The 14,742-nt window shown below is 35.7% G+C and overlaps 1 protein-coding gene across 1 annotated transcript in view; it reads left to right on the top strand.

Annotated features, from left to right (window-relative positions):
• The window catches only part of ICA1 (islet cell autoantigen 1), a 69,152-nt gene that overhangs the window by 8,768 nt on the left and 45,642 nt on the right, over positions 1–14,742 (top strand). The window contains 5 exon segments of the mRNA XM_072328611.1: positions 2,540–2,577; positions 5,274–5,445; positions 7,353–7,425; positions 9,100–9,223; positions 11,409–11,607. Coding sequence (XP_072184712.1) covers positions 2,540–2,577; positions 5,274–5,445; positions 7,353–7,425; positions 9,100–9,223; positions 11,409–11,607 — 606 coding nt within the window.

The following is a 14,742-nucleotide window of genomic DNA, read 5'->3' as shown; positions in this document are numbered from 1 at the left end:
TTTTCATTTTAATGTCTGTGTTAATACTTTTCCCATCTCAGTAAAGCTAAACTGTGATGCTGAAACATGAAATGAAATTAGAATGCAGTACTGCAAATATCTCACAAGTGTGCCTAACTTGTAACAAGTTCTGTGTAAGTGGAGATCATTGGACCCAATCCGAGTGCAATTTTGTGGTCTAAACTAATAGCTAAAAGAATTGCAAAATTGTAGCAGACATTCTGGTTTTCCAGCTGGTGGGAGAAGTGAAACTCAGCTGAAACATAACTAATTTCTTTATGAAAATTCCTTGAACAACATCTGGAATGAATAGTATCGAGGAACTCTTCGGGATGGAAATTATAGGTGATAAACCACAAGCTCAATCAAAAGTCACATGATTCTTTCTGAGCAACCACAATTCTTTTCACTCAAAACCAGTACTCACCGAGCTGTCCATACAACCTGAATTCTCATTCATACCAAAAGCTGATTCTGCATTAGAAATAAAAGGGATGCAGGGACCGATATTGAGCACTGTGCTGCTTTTGGTTCCCGCTGTTTAATTGCTGCAGTCTCCCTGGCAGGCTTTATGTCTGTGTCACCTAGAGCTCTCTGGGACCTTTCTCTCACTGTGATCTGAGTTATACTGCATGCCAGGAACCATTTCTAGCAGCCAGCGTAGGTAAGACTCCATCCTATATGACCATACCAAACTGTCTCAGCAGGCCTTGAAGTTTCAAACTTCTCATGTGCCTTCCTGTCACACAGAGGCACATGCCTTCATTTTTGTACCTTTGACACAGTCTTCAGGCACTTAGAACTACAAAAATACTGCACAAAGGGCATAGAGGTGCAGTGTAGGACTTGGAATACAGTTGGTAAGACCTCAGAGTCAAATATAAGGTCAGATATTTAGGAAAAAAGAATGTGAGCTGTGCATGCAAAATGAGTATTCAATGTCACCTTATCTCTCTCTCTTTTTTTTTTTTTTTTAAGGTTGCTGGTTTCTAGGAGAGTAAGGTGAGCATGTACAGTATTTTAAGGTCAGTGCCTGAGACCCATTCCCCTTGTTGGTAGCTACACTTTGTTCCACATCATGTGCATATCATTTTACCTAGATAGGCTGTTCTTTGCTTCCTGTTAAACCAAGCGTGCTGCTCAGTAACTGAGTCATGGGTATTTAATCAAGCCAAATCCTGTGTTCCTATCTCTTGCACATGTTGACTTAAGGAGGACCTGTATTTAAACAATGAAGTCGAGACAGGTATTAGAAAACTGGAATTGCCTGTGCTTTATGACTCTAAAAACTAAAACAAAGCCATGCCTGTTGCTGTCCATTCTGCATGTTGTTTGACATGTCAGTGCTGTAAAGCAAACAGCAATCCAAAGCAGTTCTTTCTTTCTTCCTCTCTGTTATTTGGTTGTTGGCCTGACCATTTAACTCTGCTTGGAGCACAGGATTATGAATTTTCTCACCGTCTCTCCTGCAGCACTTAGGAGCACTTCACGAAAATTCATTTCAGGAAAATATCCTGCTCTGATATGATCTTCCAGCATCTTGTGGAACTTTGCCAGGAAGTTTCACAGGTACAGAGAGCAGAGATTTGGCTCTTTTTGACTGCAAATGGGAGTACATGTGCTTCACAGTTGCAGGAAGTGCTCAGGTTTGCATAGCTGTGTCCGAATCCCTGCAAGCTGTGCCAGTCCCATTTCCACTTCAGTGCTTGTCATACTGTCTTCAAGCAGCACCTTGTTAGCTGTAATGCCAATCATGACTTCCCACTGTAGTCTCTGTTCATTCTCTCCCAAATTAGTGCAGAGTCCACTCTGAAAGCAACAGAGGAAATGCCAGGTGCTGTTTTCTGTTGTGCTTTTGTTGGTTTTTTCTTCTTTTTTTATTTATAAGAAGTGTCTGGCTCGATTTGTGAATTTGACCTAGAAGGAGTGTGCTCCATTGCTGATGATGCACATGCCATCTGGACAGCTCACTACGTATCCAAACTGAAGATAATAACTTAAAATTTAAAATCCAAACACATTCAAATCATATACTGTCCACAGGAATTATGGCGCCCTTCTAAGAAAAACCATCTGGTGGTTAAATTTCACATCCATGGCTTGGGGTATGACAAAGCTAGTTTTTCTCAAAAGTAGATCAGTGGGGCATTGGTGAAACAAGTAGCTGAACTGTATTGTGACTAAAATTTTAGGGGGAAAAAAAGCTTTACTGAGGATTATACCTAACATGTAAACTTTGGCCTTGCTGAGTCAAAAATTGCTGAATTTATGCCAGGTAAAATTGTTTGTCTGGAAGAGTTGCTAAAATATAAAAATCAGCAACACCACTTAAATGTGTGTGCCATAGATATAGGTAAGAATTGTCTGTTACACAAGGAGAGCATTTGGTCTGCAAATGGGAAAATCTGTCATAACATGATATGTAAGATGCTACAACATGGTAATTTTTCTATGTGAAAAAGCAGTGTTCCTGTTGTTTAACACAAGAATTATATTTTAAAGATATTTGTATTAACTGATAATTTCTTATTTTATTTAGTGTCTGAAGAACATAGGAAACATGGATGGTCATAAGTAGTAAGTGCCTTCATCATTTTTTATTATTCTAAAGAGGTAACGGTGTTTGGCATGTTGGTTTGTCACTGCCTGGGACTATCGTGCATTGTGTTCTGGCATCTAGTATTCATATGAAGTCATTAGAAGATATTGTATTGAAAAAGAATAAAAATACAAAGTGAAAAATTGCCAAGTTATTGAAGAATGAAAAACAAGTGAACTGACTACATGGCTGAAAACAGCATGTGTTAGAAATTTCCTATCTAATGGTAGGAAGTATGTAAGCCATCTTATTTCAAGAGATATATCTGCTGTTATTGTTAACAACCAAATAAAAGTAGATCATTCCTCTAGTTATATTTATTGTTTAGTGAAACCTAAATATATCCATGATTGTTTGGCACAAAATCCATTTTAAAAGGTATTGACAAAAGCCTACCAGTAAAAATTATTCACCAAATATTTCATTAGATAATGAAAGCTTTATGTAGATCACTCTGGAAGTAATGCCTCCTGTTTATTTCCATGGAAATAACAGATACAAAGAACATAATAACGCTACTTGATAGAACAGATTCTCAGCTATTAAACATTATATTTCAACACAGTCACCACCAATAGCCGTGCATTTTCACCAGCAATGAACAAGCACCTTCATGCCGTGCTCTTAAAAATCTGCCCCAGTAGAGGTTTCACTGCTGCTATGACAGTGCTTCTGATAGGAAAATGTTGCGCATGCAATCCAACTTTCACCGTGCTAACATGAGCTGTTCAGTCTCCGTGAATATTCAGCACAGAGACGGTGAATGTTATTGGGTGCCATTTTTTCCACATGGAGGAATGCTATTCCACACTTTTGCTTCATAAGCACTTCCATGAGACTCCATTTTGTCAGACTGTCCTTCTTCTGCCATCTGTCTCCTGGCAACAACATGTAAGAGGACATTGATGGGGAGGTTCAGCCTCTACTGCCCTACCACCAGCATCTGCCTCTGAAGACATAGGCCAGCATATTGAAATAGGAGGCATTAGTTTATAATGCAACCGTTGTATAAGAATGAGCAGGAGCTAGATATTTCTCCAAATTATATTAGTAGATGAATTTGTCTGTGGTAAATGATTGTATTCTTCATCTTCCTCCAGTTTCTTTATCTGTCTAATTCAGGAATCTCTATTAATCCCAGAACTTTTTCTTTTTTGTGACCTTGCATTAACAGCTCATTTTTATTCTTCCCACCATGTCATCAGAATTTCCAGTGAACTCAAACAAGGCAGCTATTAATGCTGGTTGACATCGAATGAATTATGGTGTTTTCTTCATTTGACCACTGAACTGAGATACCAGTTGTTTGCACAGCTGTAGCACAGGTTAAAGCACACAACTGGCATATAGCTCGGGCCTTAATACTGCCACATAATTGGTTCAGTTTTACTTCTTTATTTATTTATTTTCTTCTTTGAGGCAGTATAACACTGTTCTTATTAGTTAAACTATTGTATTCAGCTTTCTCATAATGCAGGGGGATTTGGCAGGGATCTAAACGTCCTTGTCATTTATTAGATATTGTAAATTCTGTCTTTTATAGGTGCTACATCTGTCAGGTCAGTACAGGTTTGACCTAATTTGATAGGCTTTAATTGCCAGAGTATGTGTAATGATTGTGCAGAAATATATGTGATGCGAATAGCGTATGCCTGTTAAGCAAAGTTCCTTTTCAGGTCAAACTATGTCATTAATAACTGTGTAGGGTAGTGCTGCCACCCTTTTTAGGGATATGTGCACCAAAGACTTTTAATTTTTGTAGTGCGTTTAATACATTTTAACAACCAATTATTTCTCATAAGCTGCAGCAATTTTGCAGATCTTAATTTATACAATAAGGGAAAGGACACATACTTCTGCAGAAATTAATAGTGGGATAACTGTTACTGAAAGAGATCAAGATTTCATTGAGAGACTGTATTTTCTATGCTTCATATGGTATAAATATATCGTGGAATATGCAGTTTGTGTTTATATTATATTTTTTTGTTGGGTTTACTATAGGAATGTAATGCAGAATCATCTGCCAGTAAACATTTCCCATCCCCCTTGCGGCTGAAAAAAGAAATTATCAGTTTTCACCTACATTTGTTACTTATTCTTTGCACAGTGAAAGAAGTGAGCTACCTATTCTTCACACAGCCTACTCAAAAGAGACAAATATTCTTTTTTTTTTTTTTTTAATTATTTATTCAATTTTCAAAAATGACAGTAAAGATTGTAATTTCATTCTTTAGGTGATATTCTTTAAATGACCTTTGTGAAATCTTGATACAGTTGAAATTGCATGAAAATTGCTGTCTAGTTAACAGTTCTACTAGTGCTCTTTTAAACTTTTCTGTTAATTGCATAAAAATGAGATTTTGATTCTAGGGACTATAAATTATTCCATAATGCATTGCGAAGATTTCTTAGCAGTTGGTTATTTGGCAATATTACATGCCCAGGACATTCAGATTAAATGCAGTGTATTATTTTCCAAAAGAGAATAGGAAATATTGGTGGAACTCTACTGCTTTAATAAGTTTGTTACTAATGCATAAGATACATATTACAATATACATGCCTGCATATTCATGAAATACTCTGGATGTAAATTTATTAATATAGTTTATTAGACTTACTTTTTGAGCATCATATTGAAGTTCTGTTATTTTGTTTCTTAATATTTTAGCAATTATCCAAGGGAATTTTATGATCAATACGCTCAAAGCCAAGAAAAATCTGTGGTTAATAAAATGCAACAGAAATACTGGAAAACAAAGCAAACCCTTATAAAAGTCACAGGAAAAAAGGAAGATGAACATGTTGTGGCTTCAGATGCAGATCTGGATGCAAAACTAGAGGTTTGTAATGTCTGCATAACTTCCAAGATGTTTTCATTTCCATCAAGCCTCTAAGATATGTACCTATACATATGATATAATAATGTATATACACTTTTGTCATTAGAGGTTTGTAATGTCTGCATAACTTCCAAGATGTTTTCATTTCCATCAAGCCTCTAAGATATGTACCTATACATACGATATAATAATATATATACACTTTTGTCATTAGTTTTGTGTAGTATCCTTTCTAATTTTGGGCAAAAGTACTTAGGGAGACACGAGCAATATAGTGACATTTTTGTAAGACAAAAATTTATATTCATACCTATTTTCAGGTTTTTGTGGCAGGCTTTTACTTCTTTGTTGCCAAGAGGAGCAAGAGGTCATCCTTTGTTTATTATCAGGAATTGTTACATAGTGCAGTCTGCTCTCTAAGGCTTTTGTACGGATTACTGTTTTTGAGCATGCAAAAAGGCAGCCTCTGAGTCTTTAAAGAGTAACTGGGAGAAGGAATCCTACTGTGTGACAAATGCAGTCCCAACTGTCAGTACCCTCAGCCGCACTGGAAAAAAGCTAAGGTTCTACAAACTGAAGAGCTTCAACAGCTTTGACAAAATCAAGAAAGATAGAGAATGGACTTCCAAAGTGTAATAACCAAGTTAATGTCCAGCTGAATTTCATGGGTGTCGTTTTGTAGTGTAATGGTCTGGTTTATGTCACTGTTTTTCTTAGAAAATTGTTGAATTAGGATTCTCAGGTCTTTATGTGTTAAAGCTGAAATACAAGAAATTTATACAGCACACAAATATTTGTAGACTGATTGTGGTAGTGATAACTTATATGTCTTAAAGGATACTAGGCATGTATGAGGCCCGCATGATAGGTTGAAAGTGGGAAGTATTACTGTGAAACAAGCTAAAGGGACTGAAATAGTATTTTATAAATATATGCACCTGAGTTTGTGCTGTGCTTATGGTGTTGCAGATTCACCAGACAGGATGCTTTGTTACCTCATGTGGGAATATAAGTAGTGTAATTTGTTTACAAGATTTAAGAAAAAAAAAGAAAGGAAAAATGTTTTAACTTAACAGCTTTTCAACTGCGAGTCATGCTCTCTTCTTAAAAGACAAGGTCCTAGTATACATACAGGAGGTTAAGCAGGTGCCAAAGGATGACAATTACTGTGCCAGCAGTCCATTTTGCTGTTGTTAACACTTGATAAAGCAAAGTTGAAGTCTAAATTGCAGTCTGAAGATTTTAGATGAATAGAAAGAAAGAGTGATAATTTCTGTTTTCCTGTTAATTCACTGGACTTGATCAAGACTGATGTTTTTTCTGTACTTTATTGGGAAGCTGCTGCTTTATCAATTTGGTTGGAAAACCAGAGCTGTGACAGTAAGATGTCCAGTTTAAAATCAAGAATTTTACTGTTGGCATACCCATATGAATTTGTTCCATTCCACTTAGTAGTATTGAATATTTAATGTATTTATTACCCCTTAATACATTTCAGTGAAACTGCTGACAGGCACTTTGTTTTGTTGGAGTGTATTCAAGAACAAAGATCAGTACATCTTCATACGTATCGAAAGATATTAATTACAAAACAAATCCTCAGTACTTTGGTTAAATATCATTTGTGTGGCCTGTTTCCAAAATGTTGTTTGTCTGTATTTTCCTTATGTATGTTTTGACTGATCTGTCTATATAGTTTCAATGAATAAAGTGATTGAAAGAAATACACAATTAACAAGGCAGATACACTTTCAAACTGGAAAGGTTACTCAGAATTCAAGAAGAAAATACAATTCTCTAGTAATTTCAACAAAATTTAAGATAAGCTCTTCTTTGTGTTTTAATCTTCAGCATTTCTTGCATACTCTTAAAAAAGAATCTTTTTGTTTATTCTGTTTCAATTCCAGCTGTTCCATTCAATTCAGAGAACGTGTATGGAGTTGTTGAAAGCAATAGAACTTTATCAAAAAAGGATTTGTTGTAAGTATGATCAAATACAGTAGTTAAAATGATAAGGAGATTTGCAGTATGGAATCATCTAACAAGTGAAAAAGTAAAAATGGAAATGGGGAACCACTGCTTTAATCCTAATTAAAATTAAAGATAACGCTCCTTGCAGACACCTAAATGTAGACTTTCTTAATTGTTTATAGTTCTCCAAGTTCATGTTAAGTTTTATGTTTGATGTTATATAGTGCTACAGAGCAACATTTATGGGGGATAGCTTGATTTATGAGTTTTTTCCCATTCCATTAAATTCAGATGTCTTGCACTAGAAATTCTAACTCTTCTGAATTCTTCTGTATTTATCAAGATTGACTATGAAGAACATTGGTCTTATTACTAGTTTTATAATTAACTGATCCATGTTATTATGATGAATTTGATGATGCTGACTTAATTGCAACAGGTAGACATTAATTAGTAGTAGTCACTAGTGAGAGACAGGAACGTCATTTGGGAAGCTTCAAACAGCTCCCATCATACATCTCTACCATTAATATTTTTGACTCTCTGCTGCTGTGGTTTCTGGCCTAGAAAAGTGAATCAACTTTGGAAACACCTACTTTCTTCTGTTCAATTTCATACATATTTTCTCCACTTTTCTTTTTCTTTTGCCTGTCCAAAGAAGATGTTCAGAAATGATGTTTCAGGATATTGAAGTAAAATTGTTAATACAGACTAGCAGTGTATTGGAGTTCAAGATGCATTTCACACTAGTAGGTGAAATTTCCTACACAAAGATGTGCACGCAGCATACTCTGTCGTAGTATGCTACGAGTCTGCAATGATTTCATTGTCAACATTTACCAGAATGACAAGAGGACTTCATAACATTTTTCATTATATTGGAGCATTCTCCTCACTGAGCTGGGATGAAATAGGTGCTATTGAAGACAGCCACTTTGAAAGATTGTTAGATGAGGCCACCATTAAATGTTTTTGTAAGGATGTGAGATCATAGAAATTTAATGTTCCAAACTGAGAGTAGCCAACATGTTGATATATAAACATATACCTTTGTTCATCTGCTTATTTTAAAAAAACAAATTCAAAAATATTATTTAACATGTGAAAAATTCTTGAGTTCAAAAAATGTTGCTGCAGAGTAATTTGAAAATAGATGATATTTAACATGAAGTACTAGGCTTTTCATAGTAAAAAAAAGTCAGTTGTAGTCAAGCTTGAAAAACAAAGACCAAGATTAAAAACAACTGAAAAAGCTTTGGGTAGCGTAGCTAAATATTTGCTTCAGTGTAAATAACCTAAGATCAACTGATGTAGTCCTGGTACTAAAAAAGGATATTTTTTTCATTTTTCATTTTTAAAGAAAGGGAGAGGCTAAAGGATGCTACAGTTGAGCCACTTTTGGGTCCTTTATGTAATCCAACCATGATTTATTTTTTCTTGTACAAGAAGAAAGTAGCATGTTCTTTTATTGACTTTTGGCACTGACAAAATTTTGTGATTCTTGTTAAGTAAAGGAAACTCATCAAACATTCTGATTTATAAACTTCAGGAATTCCATGAAATTAGCTTTTCTGTGTTTTTCTTGGATTTGGAGTGACTTAATCTATTTGATGCTAGGCCAGTTTAAAAGCTGTTAGTAACATTTTAAATAACATGTTTGATCACTCGTTTATTTTTCATTAGTTCTGTCTCAGGAAGAAAATGAATTGGGGAAATTTCTTCGATCACAGGGTTCTCAGGATAAAACAAGAGCGGGAAAAATGATGCAAGCAACAGGAAAGGCCCTCTGCTTTTCTTCTCAGCAAAGGTATGTATGTCAGAATTACCAGCTGATCACAGGGAATAATGATAGTTGATTCATCATTGCTATAATTTATTTTACCCCTATAGATACGCATACCTATAACAAAGCAATAAGACATTTGTTATTGACTGTTGAAATATGGACAGTATTTCTGGCTTGCTCTGAGTACTTTCTCTGGGTCTGTTCTCTGTTCCATGGGCCTGCTGTATCTCCAGATCTCCAGATTCCTCCACATATGTCTGTTCAGCTCAGCAGTCCTGAAGCTATACAGGTGCTATCTGCATGGCCTTTCTAGCAGTGGGACAGTAAAGGAGCTGGTTCAGATCTCTCTCCTGATTAGTTGCAGTTTTCATTGTGTGGAAAAATACTGCAGCAATCCTATTGTAGGGAGGTGTCTAGGTCTGGGAGGGGTAGGAGGTGGCTTTTTCTGGACCATAGAGTCTCACACCTCAAGTAAAAAAAAAAACATTTCCTGCTTTAACCTTACAGAAAGAATCCCAAGAAAACATCCTGCTGACCTTAGTAGATTGGGTAGGAGCAAGTTAGTAGAAGTTGAAGGATTCATAGGGACACAGAAATGCATAAACTTTTCCTTTTCCATTGATTTCTTGATGTCTCACTGGCTGTGCTTTTTCACTGGGTTTAAAAGCAACAGTACTTGGTGTTGTTAGGTTTTCTTGTGTGGATGATTTTGGTTTTGTGGATATTTTTTGTGTTTTGTTTTTTTTTATATCAGTACTCTGAGAGCTTTAAGTTTTCTGTCAGTCAGAAGAGAAAGTTCAGTTCTGTGACAAAGTAAAAATCAAATTCTCTAGTCTTTTAGTTATCATGACCCTTTCCAGCTTTAGCTGAGCAGTACAACTGTTTGGCTCAAAACAGAACATCACCTCCCAAGTACTGAGAATTTCATGTTTATCTTGGGCTACGGTTTGGTCATTAGCACATCCAGGAACAGCCATGAGTAAGATCTTCAGAACAGATGTAAGGTATCTTTGAGCAAAAACCCCTAATGATTTGCTTTTTTAAATAGCTGAACATTTTTCACAAATTACACTGTACGATCTGTCTGTGTAAAATGAAATTTTCCTTTGAATGACTGGTGAGGTGTTTGTAGAATTATACCCAAAAAAGACACAGAAAGAAGTTCACATTTTATTGTATCTCTTACTTCATGTGCGCTTAAGACATCATTTAAAATAACTTCCCATAAAAATAAAACAGATATTTGTCTTTCTTTTCTTCTTCTCATCTTGGAGTGAGGATAGTTGTTACTTATGTTTTACGCCAGTAGCAATCTGTAGATCAAGTAAATGAAATTTGCTGGCTGTTGGAGCTGGAATTAGAAATCCTTGTGGGTCTAGGAAGTCCCTAAGTGACAAATTAAACTAGCTCTACCCTGGTGTGGAACTGATTGAACCCATTCCAGCGAGGTGGCTGCTGGCAAGAAACAGGAAAGCAGAAGCAGCAGATGGAAGCATGGCAAAAGTTGGAGAAATTCTGTCTAGTCTGAGATCCCATTAGGAGCTGAATTGATGGCATAGGGAAGACAACAGTGTCCCCTGCTGCCTCTCCAAAGTGCAGTATCTGGAACAAACATTTAAGAAAATCCCTAAAACCTTCCTGAAGATAAATAACCTTCTAAAGAATTGTTTGGATTCCTCAAAATAAAGAAAAAGAAATCAGCTAATTAGGCACCGGATGGATCGTTTCTTTGTTTACATGTACATGTGAAGATTAAAGGCTAATAGAAACGCTTTTTTTGAGGCTTAACATGACTATCCTGCTGCATCTGTGGTGTGTGTTCAGTAATACAAAGTATCCCAGGTATATTCTTACATTTGTTAAATGCAACTTATAAAGAGGAAAGTTTAAAAAGTAAACCTAAGCATTTTAGTGAAATAAAATATACAGATTAGGAAAGGTTTCTTTTCCACTATCATGAGTAAGTGAAAGAAACTGTGAAAGGCTGCTACTTTGCTAGAACTGGAAACAGAATATGCATACAAAACTATCAGTTTTGTGTATGTTCCCAACTAATCTGTACAACTGTCTGAACACAGAGTGAAAATTAAGTGATTTTTTTTCAATTTTTGTCTTTTGATTACTAGCAAAGTATCAGTAATTATATTAATTTGCATGCCTTTGTGGAATGACTTACTTCCCCTCGTTTCTTCATGTTTTCCCCCAGATTAGCACTGCGTGCTCCTTTGACTAGGTTGTATCAAGAAGTGGAGACTTTCAGATATAGGGCCATCTCAGACACGTGGCTGACAGTAAATCGCATGGAACAGTATCGGACTGAATACAGAGGAGCTCTGCTTTGGATGAAAGATGTGTCTCAGGAGCTGGATCCAGATCTTTATAAGCAGATGGAAAAGTTCAGGAAGGTATGACAATTTCCTGTAGTTTCCTAGAATGGAATGCCTGATGAAGCAATGAAGCGTGATTTTGATTGTTCTGAGGAAGATATAAATCTGTAGAGCTAAAAATGCCATTAAACATAACTAATCTTTTTTCGGTGTGACAGAACCCCAATTAATCTGATATGGAATACAGTATCCTTCAAGAAAGAGTAGGCTGTAAGGGAAGATATGATAGTAAGAAATAGCATTTTTCAGTAGTCAATTTCATCTTAAATCTTTATAATTTAAATAAAATATATGTTTTAAAGAAGGTTATCTAATTTTAAATACTTAGCTGTGATACCTGAATGACTAACTGAAGAAGATATGTCTTGTTTTCAGTTGGGAAAGGAAAATATGTTTTTGTAACTAAAATGGGCAGAATAACAGAAGTGCCATAGTATCTGCTGATAAATCTTTGGGTGCAGTTAAAAGCAGGATTTTTCAGAACAGAATGCTGCCAGATTTGAGTGAGGAGTTCCTCTCACAGTTCAGCATGATTCCTGGGCAACTACTAACCATTAAAACTGTTAAGAATGCTCTCTCCATAAATTGTCTTCATTCAGTGTCTGTCAAGTTGATTATACTCCTCTCCTACCAAAGGGCTTCCAGAATCACAAGTTACAGAAGATAGTCTGCATATTTGCTACCAGGTGTGAGGTTATAATTTTTTGGGCTGATCCTGTTCAGGAATGCTCAGGAGGCCCGTGCATTAGTGAAGGACTGGAACTTTTTTTAATGAGCATAATATTCACTGTTTGCTGTTTATTAACATTGACTATTATGAGGAATTAAGGTTCTAGGTTTAACTTGATGGATTGTGCTTTGAGTGAATATGAAAAACAAACAAAAACCACCACCAACAACAAAAACAACCTTATTAAAATTGTGTGGTAACTGAACACAGAAGCCTAATAACAGAAATTGTGCTAGCAGGCATGCATGTGTATGTATGTATCCTAGAGACAGACAACGTACAAAAAACAATGCCTGTTCATTAATGGCTTGAGCAGTCATCTTTCTGTGGCTGGAAGTGTTTAGAGATGAAAGGTGCTTAATTTGGGGTCTTAAAAACTTGAGTGAGCCATCCAAATGGTAAAGAGCTGGTATGCATCTAGACTATACCATTTCTTATAAACCGAAGTGGTGACAATAGCAATTAAGTAAGGAGTGGAACAGATGAAATTCCAGCTAGCCATCTAATCTTTATTTAATATCCTTCAGTGCAGGATATTCTTGTAAGTCTTGTGGCATCAGGCAAGTATTTCATTATGCCTTGTGGGAAATGTTTATAATGGCAAGTTCTTACAGGTAAAGTAATTGGCATGGTCTTGGCCTCAGCTGATTGCATATGTGTAATGTTTGATTTATTAGAAAAAACACTTTAAAAATTGAATGTTAAAATGAATAAAGCAGTGCTGGTAATGGTCATACAAGGTTGACTTATAGCTTTCTTGAAAAACAAACGCTATGGAAGGTATAAGCCATGTAAATGGCAAAGTAATTAAAATAATGTATGCTTTGACTCATGAGCTGCATGTGAAATTTCAGACTTCTTGTGTTGCTGTGCTTCAAGGTCAGAAAAAATAAAGTCTGATTAAGCTTAGCAGCGTTGAGGAAAATTTTCCCATTTGTGCCATGTTAAATATATTGAAATATTTGTAAGTCTGAAATGAGTTTTATTTTAACATAAACAAATCATTGATGTGTTCGATATAGATGCTAAAACTCTATAGCATTGCCTTGAAAACCTCAAAAATACTTGAAGAATGTCTTTGAACCTTTTTTTCCTCTGGCTGTCAACAGAAAACCTTTCAGATCACATAGTATTATGGAGAACAAAAACCTCTATGTTTTGCAGCCAGCAAAGTAAAGATTGCTCCTGGTATCAACTTTCCTACACGTTTTAACACTTGCAGAAGTTAAAATTGTTTTCATTTTTGAAAAACATCACAGAAGCAAAATCCTAAAGTATAATTCACTTAGGTAGCTGATGCTGAACAAGGCACGAGTTTGTTTTTAGTGCTTTAGGGAAGTAGAAGATAAATAAAATGAATAGTGGATACTGCAGTCTAAAATTATTATAGAAGTTATTTTTATTCTCTTTTTGTTATATTCTTGCTTGCAGATCTTGATTGTACCATAGTGTGGCAGTGTAATGCAGGGCTTTTAAAGCTTATTTCGGATCTCTCATAATTTAAGTCATGCTTAGCGTTGTGTTGAGAAAAACACCGTAATTACTAATGTAAGATTTTTTTAGTTCTCAAATACTCTGTCACCAGTGAGAAATGCTTGATCTGGAGCAGTGATACACCAGCAAGTAGTTAATGGAGCTGATCTGAGAGAGTGTTTGGGGGGAAAAAAAATATTCTTCAGACCTTTTATTGTAAAAGTGCTACGTGTTACTTCAGTAAATGTCCTTTTAATTTTGAGTAAACAGTGCTGGTGTAGAGATTTTTAATGTACCCAATTCACCAGAAGTATTTATATCACTTGGTTATAGGATCTTTTTTTTTAGTCATGTAGGCTTTTTTTAATATAATGTTAAATACATCACTATGTGTACAGAGGCAGTACTTGTTTCAGGAGACCAAAGCTAAATCAATCCAGATGGGCTTTTCATACCTCCTGTCAGAGTGGCTAAGGCTAAAAGATCAATAGTTGAGTCAGTATTTTCAGAGCTGATAAAATCTGGGTTAAAACATTGGCATTTTCTGTAGCTCTCTTTCAAAGCAGTGAGGTACTTGAGTTTTCTACTGCTGTTTCCAAGACATCAGTGAAAATACACTAGATCCAGCTATACTGCTGTTTTCAAAGTGTTTAGTGTTGTTTTTTCAGCAATAACCCACAGAACAACCTTTTTACATTGTTACATGAAGATATCCTTCTGATTGTTGCTACTTGAGTCAAACCAAGGAAATGGGTAAAGTGTTTGTAAACACTTCTCCCCGCAGTGTTGTATAAATGCTGTGCACCTCCGCTGGTTTTTGAGAGGTTTGTTGTTCTTTTTGTTCTTCTTATAAACAAATTATAAACAACAGTTTACATGGGCAGATAGTGATAGGACAATGGGGAAATGGTTTTAAACTGAGAGAGGAGAGATTTAGGTTAGATATTAGG

The sequence above is a fragment of the Excalfactoria chinensis genome, chromosome 2, assembly GCF_039878825.1.
Source record: "Excalfactoria chinensis isolate bCotChi1 chromosome 2, bCotChi1.hap2, whole genome shotgun sequence".
NCBI lineage: Eukaryota > Metazoa > Chordata > Aves > Galliformes > Phasianidae > Excalfactoria > Excalfactoria chinensis.
Note: the sequence above shows the minus strand (reverse complement) of the source record. Positions and strands in the feature narration are given on the sequence as shown.